The sequence below is a fragment of the Lithobates pipiens genome, unplaced genomic scaffold, assembly GCF_037356315.1.
Source record: "Lithobates pipiens isolate NorthernLeopardFrog02 unplaced genomic scaffold, aLitPip1_a1.2 Scaffold_28, whole genome shotgun sequence".
Lineage (NCBI taxonomy): Eukaryota > Metazoa > Chordata > Amphibia > Anura > Ranidae > Lithobates > Lithobates pipiens.
In genome coordinates, this window is record NW_027507789.1 from 25219652 (window position 1) to 25233743 (window position 14092).

A 14092-nucleotide genomic window follows, 5' to 3' on the forward strand; every position below is an offset into this window, starting at 1 on the left:
CCCTATCCTAAGGCCCAGAATAGGGCTGAAACATGTCAACTGCTTTGTGTAATGGATTTCCCTTGTGTCTTGTTGGATCATCGATTACGGTAATTCTTCAGGATTTTATGCTAAGCAAAACTGTGTTGCTGGACTTTCTCCTCTCTTCTAATACTGCTGGATGGTATGTGCAACCATCCTGGCACCGGCGTCTTTACTTCATCCTGTTATTCATTTTGATTAGAGGTTGTAGCATCACATCTCCATAATTTTCATTCAACATAACATCTAGAGCAGCATTTCTCAGTTATTTGCACAGTGACAGTTTGATCTTTGTCATACTATGATCACTAATATAAGTGGACCCTTCTCCACTGGCCAACTATTCATGTGATTCCTTCTCCCACTGAACCCCAATGTAAGGGCATCCTTTTCCACTGGCCCCCAATGGGTGCATCTTTACTGATCGCCAATGTAAGAGGACCCACCTCCCACTGACCCCCAATGTAGGGAGACCCTTTTCCACTGCTTCCCAATGTTCAGGGTGCTTCTTTACTGTCTACCAATGTAAGGTAATCCTTCTACCACAGACCGCCAATGTTAGGGGGTCCTTCTCCACCTGACCATCAATGTAAGGGGTACCTCTCCTCCTGACTACCAATGTTTGGGGTACATCTCTGCCTGACCACCAACGTATCAGGCCTTTCTCCACTTGTCCACCATTGTGGGGCCCTTCTCCCCCTGACCTCCAGTGTAGGGGGCCCATCTCCACCTGTCCACCAATGTAGAGGGCCCTTCTACATCTGACCACCAATGTAGAGGGCCCATTCCCCTATCACCGCCAACATTGGGGGGTCATTTTCCCACCAATATAAATGGACACAACAGTCTTTACTATATGCTTTTCTTTTTTTGGACAATATTATTCTTCTCCTTTTAATTTTATAGTTATTATACAGAAAAAATATTTTGTAATTAACGAGAGAGGGTCGTAAAAAAATAAATAAAAAAAAAATCTTCCCTAAGCAGGTCACTTGCCTTTATAGTTAAACTCCCGGATCATGCTATTGTACCTTAAGCTGTAGATATAATATTTTTATAGCAAGGATTCCCTCAAGAAGCACATTAAGGTCCTGGAGTGGCCTAGCCAGTCTCCAGACCTTAATCCCATAGAAAATATGTGGAGGGAGCTAAAGGTTTGAGTTAGCAAACGTCGGCCTCGAAACCTTAATGACTTGGAGAGGATCTGCAAAGGGGAGTGGGACAAAATCCCTCCTGAGATGTGTCCAAACCTGCTGCCCAATTACAAGAAACATCTGACCTCTGTGATTGCCAAAAAACTTTTTGCCACTAAGTTACTGTATGTTTTGCGAAGGGGTCAAATACTTATTTCACTCACTAAAATGCAAATCAATTTATAACTTTTTTGAAATGCGTTCTTCTAGATTTTTTTGTTGTTATTCTGTCTCTCACTGTTAAAATAAACCTACCATTAAAATGATAGACTGATCATTTCTTTTTCAGTGGGCAAGCATACAGAATCAGTGGGGGATTAAATACTGTATTTATTGGCGCATAACACTCACTTTTTCACCATGAAAATCACAGTGAAAATCAGGTGGAAATAGCGTGTGCGTGTTATACGCCAACACTTAAATTTTAGCTGCCTCGGAGGGGACAGGGAGGGGGCGGGACGAGCGCCGTCAGATTACATACAGTGAAAATCTCCGGTTTACTTGGCGGCCTCTGTAATAGGAAGTCCGGTCTCCTGGGCTTCTATTGGACCACTGTTCTGTCTATCATAGGAAATTCGCACTGTATGTAATCTGTCAGCGGTCATCCCTCCCCCGTCCCCTCTAGGCTGCAGATGGGCATTGATCAGGCTGCACTGATGGCAATGGTGAGGCTGCAGATGGGCACCGATCAGGCTACATTGATGGCAAGTTTTTTTCCTGAAACTTCCCTCTTAAAATGAATGTGCGTGTTATACGCCGATAAATACGGTATTTTTTTCCCCCAAAAGAGTCTGTGCTCAAGTGTTTAAAAATAAGTCCAGACAAGTGCAAGAGGTGTTTCCAAAACTCCAGAAAGTGTGCTTAAGGTTCCAATAAGACTGAGCCCAAAAAAAGGGGCAGCACAGTGGTGTAGTGGTTAGTACTCTCACCTAGCAGCAATAGGGTCGCTGGTTCAAATCCCAACCACGACACCATCTGCCTGGAGTTTGCATGCTCTCCCTGTGCCTGCGTGGGTTTCCTCCAGGTACTCCAGTTTCCTCCCACACTCCAAAGACATGCAGGTAGGTTAATTAGACCTTGTCTAAAAAAAATTGGCCTTAATATGTGTGTATGTGTATGTCAATGTTGTAGGTGTTTGTAAGCATGTCAGGACCTTACAGGGTAAAGGACCACGCAAAGCCGCAGATGGACTCTGGTGGCAAGAAAGCGCCCTGAGGCGATTCAGTTCGCATAGGTAACGCTATACAAGTCACTCATTCATTCAAAAAAATAAATTAAAAAAAAGATACCTCAGCAATCTAGGATAGCAGAAAGGTGATATTGGGTGCTCACCAGAATTCAATAGCTTTCAAATGAATGAAAAGTCAACAGCACATTAGGGATAAATCCCAAACAAATCTGCGATGAGTGATAAGACAGCACTACAACCACTGGCTCCACTTCACCATAAATCAGGGACCTTCTAATGAAAGAAAGGTCAGACAAGCCGATTTACATGTGGTCCTTCAAACTTTCCACGCTTGTGGGTGGTATTTATAGAACTCCGGACCATTCCAAATCACCAATTACAGGCAAGTAAGGCTTGGTTTTCCTTCTCTGGCCAGTCTGTGTCTCTTGGCATTGAGATCTTCTTGCAATTCCTTGGTGACTCTTTCTCCTATAGAAGTAGAGTTCCTCTGCTGTTCGGGTCAAACATTTTACAGTTATTACCAGAATGAGAAGTGCACAAAGATCTCCCATTGTGGACGCCTGCTGCAGTGGTAACTGTCTAGGAGGAGGTTTTCCCTTATTTTGGGAGATTTTTGCATCTTGTTGTATCTATAGAACAGGAAGTTAAGGTAACCATTCCCTACTCTATCCAAAAAAAGGTTTGACTAGATATGCTTTATGTACAGAATTAGTACAAAATAACAGGAAAGGGAATCGCTTCTAAAAACGTCTTACTACTTCATTGAAGAATATGTCAATTCCTGATATGTGGCACCTGTACCATGTACTTGTATGAAAAAGTATACTGTCCTTTGTATTGCTTCCTTTGTGCAAAATATCTGGTGATCCTTCAGGGGCAGACTGACAACTCATGGGGCCCCCGGGCAATAGGAGATTATGGGGCCCCCAGGCAATCAGATATTATGGGGCCACACAGTAGACACAAACACACACACACACAGTATACAATCACACAGTATACACAGACATGTTTATATTGGCTGAGAAGGTACTAGAGAGGTGGAGCAGCTATAATCTCAGGATTTTTAGACAAAAAGGATGTCGGTAAGGGACATTTCAGAGACAGATGTAAAAGAGAAGAAAAAAAAACCACAAATTTTTACATACTGTCCCTGGTTTTATAATGGCATGGGGCCCTCGGGCAGTGCCCGAGTTGCTGAATGGTCAGTCCGCCCCTGTGATCCTTCCAGTCCCTCTGCTTTCCTATCAAAAAGTCACCACACTAGGCATGAGAGCACAGGATGGTCAGTTTTCTGGCTGTGCTGAAAACTCAGCCTGTTTTCCCCCCCAATGATCAGACTTGCCCTGACACCCACTCCCCCCCTCCAGATGGCCATTTACTGGGAAGATCAGTGTTCCGCTGTTTCTCCTCCCCTAGCTCTCTAAAGGCCCGTACACACGGTCGGACTTTTTGACAACAAACATGCAAATTAGCTGTTTTGGAGCAACATCCGACTGTGTGTACGCTCCATCGGACAAACTTTTTCTGTTTTCATCGGACTTTTGTTGGCTGTGCGAACGGACAAACTTTCTGGCAACAAAAGTCTGATGGAGCAAAGTCCGACCGTGTGTACGCAAAAGCATCGGACTTTTGTACAAGGTACAAACACGCATGCTCAGAACCTATGCAAACGATCAGACTACAATACAGAAGTTGACCAAAGGTGGCGCTGGAGTCATTGAACGTCCTCTTTTGAAGTGGCGTCCGTACGTTGTGACGTCACCACGTTCGTGTTTGTTGTCAAAAAGTCCGACCGTGTGTATGCAATACAAACTTGTGGACCACGCCCTTTGTACAAAAGTCCACGGAAAAGTTTGTACAAGTCCGACCGTGTGTACAGGCCTTAAGTTTCTCAAGCAGATGAGAATAGGGGGAGTGTGTGTATGTGTATATATATATATATATATATATACACACACACATATATATATACATACATTACATACATACATACATACATACACACACACACACACACACACACACACACAAATGTTTTGCCTATCATTTCTTATTAAACTAAACAACGTGGTTGTTTTACAAGGGGAGGGTTTACATAAACTTTACCCAATTTTTGTTCCATGTTCAACATTTGTCATTTACAGATGGAATCAGTTAGACCTGGCGATCGTCCTCCTTTCCATTATGGGGATCACATTGGAGGAGATTGAAGTAAATGCGTCACTACCCATAAACCCCACCATTATTCGGATCATGAGAGTTCTGAGAATTGCTAGAGGTATGTTGCTACATTTTAAAAAAGTGTAAGGATGTAACTATAGCAATATGCCACTGCTATAGGTAGAAGAGGCCCAGTACCTTCTGAATGCACGCTAATTTATAATATGATAAATTAGGATGGTATTCAGTAAATAATTCCCAACACAGTTAATGGGATAGGAGAACTTTGCTTTGGTGCTTAGGTTTATGCGTTTTTCCATTTGACGCAGGGTGGTGAGGAGTCTTTGGAACTGATAAGGTGAGAACAATATTTAAAAGGATAAGGTTGGGGGTTAGGGTTATGTTCAGATTAGGGTAATGAACAAAAAGGTTAAAAGGTTGGGATTATGGTTTAAAGTGTGCTTGGATAAGTATTAGGGTTAAAGAATATAAAAAAAAAAAAAAAAAAGATTGTCATTTGAAAAAATGACAAAAAAAAAAATGTGCCTTTTGAGATGTATGGGTGGAAGTGACGTTTTGAAGGTATGGAGATGGGTGGGGGCCATCTTAGCCTCACTCGTCTCCATACCCAGCCACGGATAGAACCCGATCGCCTCCGCCACTGCCGATGGCTCCGGTAAGTGGGAGAGCCGAGAACGATGATCCTGCTGTGAAACCGCTGCAGAGACCACCATGATCATTTACCGAACCGCCGCCTGGAGAGTTGGATACCTCGGTTGTGGCAGCAGCTGCTGCCGTTACAATGATATCCCTCTTCAAAAAAAGGGACGTACATCGTCGTGCGGCGGTCGGTAAGTGGTTAATGGGCAAGTATACCCAAAACGTGATATTTAGTTACAGTTGCAACCTGGTGGGCTGATCGGCCCCTAAATTCCTATTTGTCTTGGATATTCCAACAATGAGACCTCTTTCCCAAAAAGCCCAGGTCTTTTTATGTCCACCTGAGCATTTTGGCTTTCTCTGCCCACCTTTGGGCACCCCAGCTCCTCCTGTTACATTCTCGATAACAGAAGATAAAATATCCAGCTGGGACAGATGGGCACAGCAGATGTACAGACCCAGGAACTTAGCTCAAAGATCTCACCAATAGAATTATCAAGTGATATAAGGGACTCTCTGGTGGATCATCCACCAGTTTTTTTTTTGTTTTTCCGTAAGGCTTTATTCAAGAAAACAGCGAACAATACAAAGACCATCCAGCAAAGGTTTATACAGAAGTCATAGACAGGAATGTATATAAAGAATCAAACTTCACTTAATAGGTCCATCATATGTTGGCTGGTAGGTTACAACAGAACAAATTCAATAACAGTGGGTGTGAGCCCATGCAAAATCCAATAACAAATAGAAAGTAACAAAGGGCAAATCACACTGAAATTTACGTCAATGCCCCAGCAATGATGTTGGCAAGGTTCCAGGGCCCAAGTTGAGTGGCGCTGGAGTTAGTGGTGGAAAAAAAAAAAAAGGGAGGGGGGTAGGGAGAGGGGTGGTAGGCCAGAGGGGTAAGGAGTTCGAGAAAGATTTGGATTGGCAGTTGAAAGTCGATGTAAAGGATGGGAAAGGGGGGCTCCCGGGTGTTCTGGCTGGTCTGCTGACTAAAGGACAAGAAAGTAGTAAAGACCCGATGGAGAGAGCCACGATATGAGGCCCTTGGAGTGGTGACTGGGAGGAATGGCACTGTTTGTACAGATCCAGATCTTTAAACAAGAACCATTTAGTCCAGGTAGACACACCAGCACATGGTTCCTTTGCTTGCATGTACAGGTTCCTCTGTGTCTCCCAGCTGTTCAGTTCGATGAAACCAATCGGAAATTTCTGGAGTTTCATCCATCAGATTTGGGTGGATTGATTTATTAAGTATTGGGTGGTTGGTTAACAGTTTAGGAATTAAAGTGGGGGGTATTATAGTGTTATAGATTTTGCATTTGTTGCTACAAAATGTTACTACAGTCCCCATTCACACATTTTTTTCTACAAACCCCACAATCCCAGAAAAAGGGAGACTTTTATAGCCACAAATGAAGGCCAAATATATTGGAATGCCCATAGTTTTGTAATGGAGTTTGTAACAAGTTTATGTAGATGTGATGGTCAGGTGTCTATAAACACAGCGTATTTTGGATGCTGGATACTTATTGTGCTGACCTTTATCTTTCAGTTTTAAAGCTGCTGAAGATGGCTGTCGGAATGAGGGCTTTGCTGGATACCGTTCTGCAGGCTCTTCCCCAGGTAAATATAGTAGAAAAGTATTAGCCTCTGAACAGCAAAGCATCAAGCCTGGTTTATATAGAAAGCTAAGAACACCATTGGCCAAAGTTTTTTGAAAAGGAGCATGCGTGATAGCACATGTGGTCAACAGCCAGGCCCAGATCTAGGGGGGGGGGTGATGGGGTGGGCTGTACCTCCCCCCCTTGGATTTTACCCCCCCCAGGGCTTTAAGAGCACATCCATTGATCCATTAGGCAATCTGATGGGGACAATTGATGTGAAGGGGCAGTCTGTTGGGGACAATTGATGTAAAGGGGCACTCTGTTGGGGACAATTGATGTAAAGGGGCACTCTGTTGGGGACAAATGATGTAAAGGGGCACTCTGTTGGGGACAATTGATGTAAAGGGGTACTCTGTTGGGGACAATTGATGTAAAGGGGGCACTCTGTTGGGGACAATTGATGTAAAGGGGTACTCTGTTGGGTACCATTGATGTAAAGGGGGCTCTGATGGGCACAGTTGATGTAAGGAGGTACTCTGATGATGATCCCTGTTCATGCCTGCACTACCTGTCAGACGTTATTTCCGGGTTGTGATTTGTGGTAAGGAAACATGCTGAATGGAAGGGGAACAATGGTTCCCAGCATCTCTGTCACACTCATTATGCCCCCTTACGCTTTATAATGTACCCCCAGATCAGATAGGCCCTCCAGCACAGGAACAATGCTGAAGGTAGCATAATTATTAATGTGGAATGCATGTTCCTTGCTAAAGAACATTATTTATCAAGTTGTTGTGGGTAAAGGTTTAAAGCTTTGACAAAAAAAACCTATGCAGAGCTGCACCAGATTTTGCACTCTCCAGTTTTAGTAAATCAACCCCTTTAAGTCTTCTCTACATTGTCTTTCTTCAGTTTGACGATGTGTGTTTTTTTTTTCCTCATGTTTCGCTCTGTAAGATTTTACAATCCATTTATTAATTCAGTTGCCTTCCTCTGGATTCGATGGAGTACCCAAATTTGACCTAACATTCTAGATGTGATTTATTCAGTATTACTGCCATGCCCCCCCCCCCCCCCCTTCATATTATACATCTATGGACTGTGCTTGCTTTTGGCAGTTGCCACTTGACATTAAGTTTTGCTGTTAAGCTTATTGCTAAACAAATCTTGTACATGGATATTCTTATAAAATGTGTCCTCCTGCCCACAGGTGGGGAACCTAGGCCTTCTCTTCATGCTGCTCTTCTTCATTTTTGCAGCGTTGGGAGTGGAACTGTTTGGCGATTTGGGTAGGTAATGAAGAGGGTGCATGAGGTTGAACAACCAGACATCATGCCAAGAGAATGTTTCTATCTTAGATTTGTGTCTATTTGCAGAGTGCAACAATTCCCATCCATGTGAAGGTCTTGGGAGACATGCAACCTTTAGAAATTTTGGAATGGCTTTTTTAACTCTCTTCCGAGTGTCTACAGGTGATAACTGGAATGGAATTATGAAGGTAAGAGATGTTTTATTATGTGTGTGGAAATGTAAGAAACATACTTGTTGGATTTTAACTCATCAATTGCATGACAAGTATGCAAATAAGAAGCTTTGACAAGGTGGATCCCTCTCGGAACGTTATATTCAGACAGTGGCCATTGTCAGAATACCCTAATGGGAAATTTACCAGAGTGTCCCTTCAACAGAAGTTGATTGAACAGTCAACATATGTTCAGTGGGGAAGCCCACACTGAAGCCCTCTAATGACTATCTACCGCTCAAATTTTTATTTTTTTAGTACAGGTACCGTAGGTACTATATTATAGTGCCATCAATTTACTCAGTGCTTTACATATATATTGTACATTCACATCAGTCCCTGCCCTCAAGGAGCTTACAATCTAAGGTCCCAAACTCACATTCATACATACAAATATATTAAGACCAATTTAGACAGGAGCCAAGTAACCTACCAGCATGTCTTTGGAGTGTGGGAGGAAACCAGAGTACCAATAGGAAACCCGTACAGGGAGAACATGCAAACTCCCTACAGGTAGTGCCGTGGTTAGGATTCAAACTGATGACCCTAGTGCTGCTAGGTGGAAGTGCTAGCCACCGTGATACCCATCATAGATGGAGGTGTCATTTAATCTGTGTTCTCATGAAACCTTCCCCAATTCCACCCATTAATACTCACCTTTGCCACACTCCCCCTGCTGCTCCATTCATTTGTCGGAGCTGTAGGTCTAAACCTTATGAAAGCTCTGTGCCAGACAATGTTGGCCTACACAAGATTAGTCAATTTGCTCCCTTCTCTGTCATGGTAATGTCTGGTTATTGGCCACTTAAGCTCAGGCTCTGAATCCTGGGAGGAAGGTGAAAAGGTCACATGCTCCCCTATCCCCAGAAGCACTACATATTTCCAAGACCTCTAATGAAGGAATGACAACAATGGTGACAATATGTAGGTGGAGGGAGGGGGTGTCTCTGGTTTTTAGGAGAACCCATACATTAAGGCAACCTATATTGCCTTGTTTGTAATTGGCCTAGTGGCCTCATTACTAGCTGTAAAAACTAGCAATGAACATCAACTCTCCCCATAAATGTTCTTTGACATTAGGATTTTTTTTGCATCATTCATGCATTGGCACCATAGGTCTAAACCTTATGAAAACTCTGTGCCAGACAGTGTTGGCCTACACAATTTGGTCCTTTCTCGCTCATGGCAATGTCTGGTTATTGGCACTCAAGCCCGGACTCTGCATCCTGAGAGGAAGTTGAGAAGGTCACATTCTCCCCCATCCCCTGAAGCATTACATATTTCTAAGACTTCTAATGAAGGAATGGTGACAATAAGTAGGTGGAGGGAGGGGGGCGTCTATGGTCTTTAAGTGAACCTGTACTTTAAGTCAACCTATATTGATTGGCTTGTTTGTAATTAGTCTAGTGGCTTTATTACTAGCTGTAAAAAGTACTAATCTACCCAAAACTTTTTTCTCTGATATTAGGACACACTGCGTGACTGTAATGAGGAATCAACCTGCTACAACACAGTTATCTCCCCCATGTACTTTGTCTCCTTTGTGCTAACCGCACAGTTTGTTTTGGTTAATGTGGTCATCGCTGTTCTGATGAAGCATTTAGAGGAGAGCAACAAAGAAGCCAAGGAGGAGGCGGAGCTGGAGGCTGAGATGGAGCTGGAGTTACAGATTCAGAACATGCAAGGTCCGGACAACGACTCTTTCCTGTGGGCTGGACGGGACCTTAGCTACACTCAGGACAACCCCTATGGATATATCAACTCTGTGAGGGATCAGGTAGATTCCCAAATGTCATTAGTTCATCCCATGGTAAGACAACACAAGTCATCATGTCCCGGAAACAAAAAATGCTAGTTAGGATTTTCAAGTGAAGAGTATTTTCAAGTATGTAATTGAGCATAAAATGTATATCTTCCAAATTAAAGCGGAGGTCCACCCTAAAGTGGAGCTTCCGCTCATTGGAACCCCCCCCCCCCCCCCCCGGCGCCACAATTGGCACCTTTCAGGGGGGAGGGGGGTGCAGATACCTGTACAGTACAGGTATCTGCACCCACTTCCGGAACAGATCTCTTTCCAATAGGTACGCCCCTTTCCGAAGCTCCCCCGCTGTCTGCTGGGAAACACACGGATCCCAGAGAAAGCGGGGACCATCCTTATTGCGCAGCACGACTCGCGCATGCGCAGTAGGGAACCGGGAACTGAAGCCGCAAGGCTCCACTTCCTGATTCCCATACCTAAGATGGCGGCGGCAGCACCCGAGAGACGATCGGCTTCGGGTGCCGACATCGCGGGCGCGCTGGGCGGGTAAGTGTCATTATTTTAAAAGTCAGCAGCTGCAGTATTTGTAGCTGCTGGCTTTTAAGAAAAAAAAAAAAAAACGGCGGACTCCCGCTTTAAAACCTTTAAAACCTAGGAAGTAAAACTATATGTGGCCAAATCATCTATCAAATGAAAGCCCCCCAAAAGAAAATAATGTTTAATTTGGTTATGGTGACCTGAAAAAAAGCTAAGAGGTTGTTGCAAAACCAAAAAGGGACTCGAGAGTATAGAGAAGAAAAGTAACTAGAATCTCCAGGTGCAAGAAACCATGAAGGGTCCCCCTGAGCACCTGGGCCCTTTCCATCCGAGCCCATGGCCCTTTACTCCAGCCCCAGTTCACACTGCTGCGACTTGCGACACATGATGTGACAAGTCAAAACACATTCATTTCAACGCATGCTGCCTCAAGCAATGCGACTCAAGTCACAGCAAAAAAAAAAAATAGTTCCTGCACTACCTTTCTGTAACTCAAGTCAGTGTCATAGAGTGCAATGTTAAATTACAAATGTCAAAAATTGCAAGCAAGTGGCAAGGGAGTCACAAGGAAATTGCAAGCAAGTTGCACAACTTTCAGGTCGCAGCAGTGTGAAGTGTTATGGTCCCGCAGCAGGACCCTTTCACATCTTCTGCAGCAGGCCCCCTTCCTGCCATCTTTGGGCCATCCTACGGTGGTGGAACCCCAGGGCCTGGTCGCGAGTACAACCTTTGCGACCCTGGTAATTCCACCACTGACTTAGGGAATCAAAGGGGATATAGTAAAACAAAATTCTTTACGAGGGGACATATGGAGGAAAAGGTTCTGGGACATAAGAGGATTATGAGGAGGAAAAGGCTCTGGGAGGGAGGTACTGTATAGGGAGGAAAAAAGCTCTGAAATGTAAGTGGTTATGCAATCCCTTTTTTTATTAGTAAGTTGTAATCTGCCTTGAGTGCTTTTTTCTAACACACTTATATACTTCTTCTCCAGGAAAGACATATGTTTGATACAATATCATTACTAATCCAAGGCTCCATAGAGGGGGAAATGAAGCTTATGGATAACCTCTCGGGTTCGGTGTGCCATCATTATGCCCTCCATCCATATGAAAAAGGTTCATCCGAGAAGCAAGTAAGTATTGACAATAAAAAAAATTGTGCAGTTGCACTGGGGCGGGATAGCACAGACAACCGTTAAAATGTTGTCAGAAGTTCTAACCCCTTAAAGTGGTTGTATACTCAATTTTTTTAACTTTTACCTACAGGAAAGCCTATAATAAGACTTACCTGTAGGTAAAAAAAAATATCTCCTAAACCTGTATGGTTTAGGAGATATTCCCCTCGGTATGCGCCGCTGACTGCAGCAGCGCATGCACACAAGGGGATTCTCGTGCATACTAGCTCATTATGACTTTTGCTTTGCAGGTGGTAAAAAAAGAAATAAAAAAAAATAGCGGGTTTACTACCGCTTTAAAATCTGCTTTTGTCTGGGTCCACAAAAATGAGATGACAAAAGACCCTAACCCTTCACTACTCTATCAAAATGAAATAATAAAAATAATCCTTTGTTTGGCATTGGGATTTCCATTTTTGTTTAGCTTGTTATCCTTTTTGATTCATGATTATTTTTGCATTATTATTTAGATTCCACTGGCGGAGATGGAGGGCTTGTCCCTGACTTCAGACATTCTGTCTGAAAAGTCCTGGTCGTTAGCCTTAACGGATGACTCCCTACCAGATGACATTGTCTTCGGCGTCCTTGAATCCAAGGTACTTTTGTTAATTTCTACATATTAAAAAATAATCAAAATTAAATTACTTTCTTTCTCGTTGATTGAGGGACTGAGAATTTGTGAATATATGTTTCCTATTGTTGCCTACAGAAGGATAGGACACTGGCAAACTAAAAACAACGTGGGCCATCCTTGGGTATAATTTCTCCCATGACCAACATTCTTTGGGATAATACCTGCCATGACCAGCATCCTTCAGTATAATACTTCCCATGACCAGAGAATTTTGGGTTACATATTAACATCTACTATACATTATGAATTATGTTGGAATTTGTACATATATGAATTATTAAAGGGGTTGTAAAGGTTCGTTTTTTATTTTCTACATAGGTTCCTCTAAGCTAGTGCATTGTTGGTTCACTTACCTTTTCCTTCGATTTCCATTCTAAATGTTTTTTTTCTTTGTCTGAATATCTCACTTCCTGTTTCTCCTCAGTAAACTTCTCACCATCATCTGAGCTGGTGGTTAGTCAGCCAGAACAGCTTACTGAGGAGGAACAGGAAGTGAGAAATTCAGACAAAGAAAACAAAGAAAAAAAAACATTTTATAAGGGAAATCGAAGGAAAAGGTAAGTGAACCAACAATGCACTAGCTTAGAGGAACCTATGTAGAAAATAAAAAACGAACCTTTACAACCCCTTTACATTGGTATTAAAAAAAATTTAATTGTATTTTGTCGTGACTTAAATGTATATTTGTAATATGAATCTATAAACATATTATTGCATACCGATCATTCTGCCAATTTATAGTTGTGTGCTTCATCTGAAGTCCCAAACAAACCCCCTTCTCTTTTAATATATACAGTATCTCACAAAAGTCAGTACACCCCTTACATTTTCATCTTTTCATGTGACAACACTGAAGAAATGACACTTTGCTACAATGTAAAGTAGTGAGTGTACAGCTTGTATAACAGTGTAAATTTGCTGTCCCCTCCAAAATAACTCAACACACAGCCATTCATGTCTAAACTGCTGGCAACAAAAGTGAGTACACCCCTAAGGGAAAATGTCCAACTTGGGCCCAATTGGCAATTTTCCTTCCCCGGTGTCATGTGACTTATTAGTGTTACAGTTTCAGGTGTGAATGGGGAGCAGGTGTGTTAAATTTGGTGTTATCGCTCTCACTCTCTTATATTGGCCATTGGAAGTTCAACATGGCACCTCATGGCAAAAGAACACTCTGAGTGGCCAAGACCATACAGCGGTTTAACAGGACAGGGTTCCACTCAAAACAGGCCTTGACATGGGAAGTTAAGTGCCCATGCTCAGCATCATATCCAGAGATTGTCTCTGGGAAATAGATGTATGAGTGCTGCCAGCATTGCTGCAGAGGTTGAAGGGGTGGGGGGGGGGGGGGGTCAGTCTATCAGTGCTCAGACCATACGCCGCACACTGCATCAAATTGGTCTGCATGGCTGTCATCGCAGAAGGAAGCCTCTTCTAAAGATCATGCACAAGAAAGCCCGCAGTTTGCAGAGGACAAGCAGACTAAGGAGATGGATTACTGGAACCATGTCCTGTGGTCGGATGGGACCAAGATAAACTTATTTGGTTCAGATGGTGTGAAGTGTGTGTGGCTGCAACCAGGTGAGGAGTACAAAGACAAGTGTGTCTTGCCTACAGTCAAGCATGGTGG

At 43.1% G+C, this 14092-nt stretch overlaps 1 protein-coding gene across 4 annotated transcripts in view; it reads left to right on the top strand.

Moving 5' to 3' along the window:
- The window catches only part of CACNA1G (calcium voltage-gated channel subunit alpha1 G), a 151186-nt gene that overhangs the window by 124694 nt on the left and 12400 nt on the right, over positions 1–14092 (top strand). For 3 of the 4 annotated variants that reach the window (XM_077458918.1, XM_077458917.1, XM_077458920.1), the window contains 7 exons: positions 4551–4684; positions 6785–6855; positions 8047–8125; positions 8213–8334; positions 9827–10168; positions 11646–11786; positions 12299–12424. In XM_077458918.1, the coding sequence (XP_077315044.1) occupies positions 4551–4684; positions 6785–6855; positions 8047–8125; positions 8213–8334; positions 9827–10168; positions 11646–11786; positions 12299–12424 (1015 nt within the window). The remainder of the gene's footprint in view (positions 1–4550; positions 4685–6784; positions 6856–8046; positions 8126–8212; positions 8335–9826; positions 10169–11645; positions 11787–12298; positions 12425–14092) is intronic. The other variant, XM_077458919.1, reaches the window with a different exon arrangement.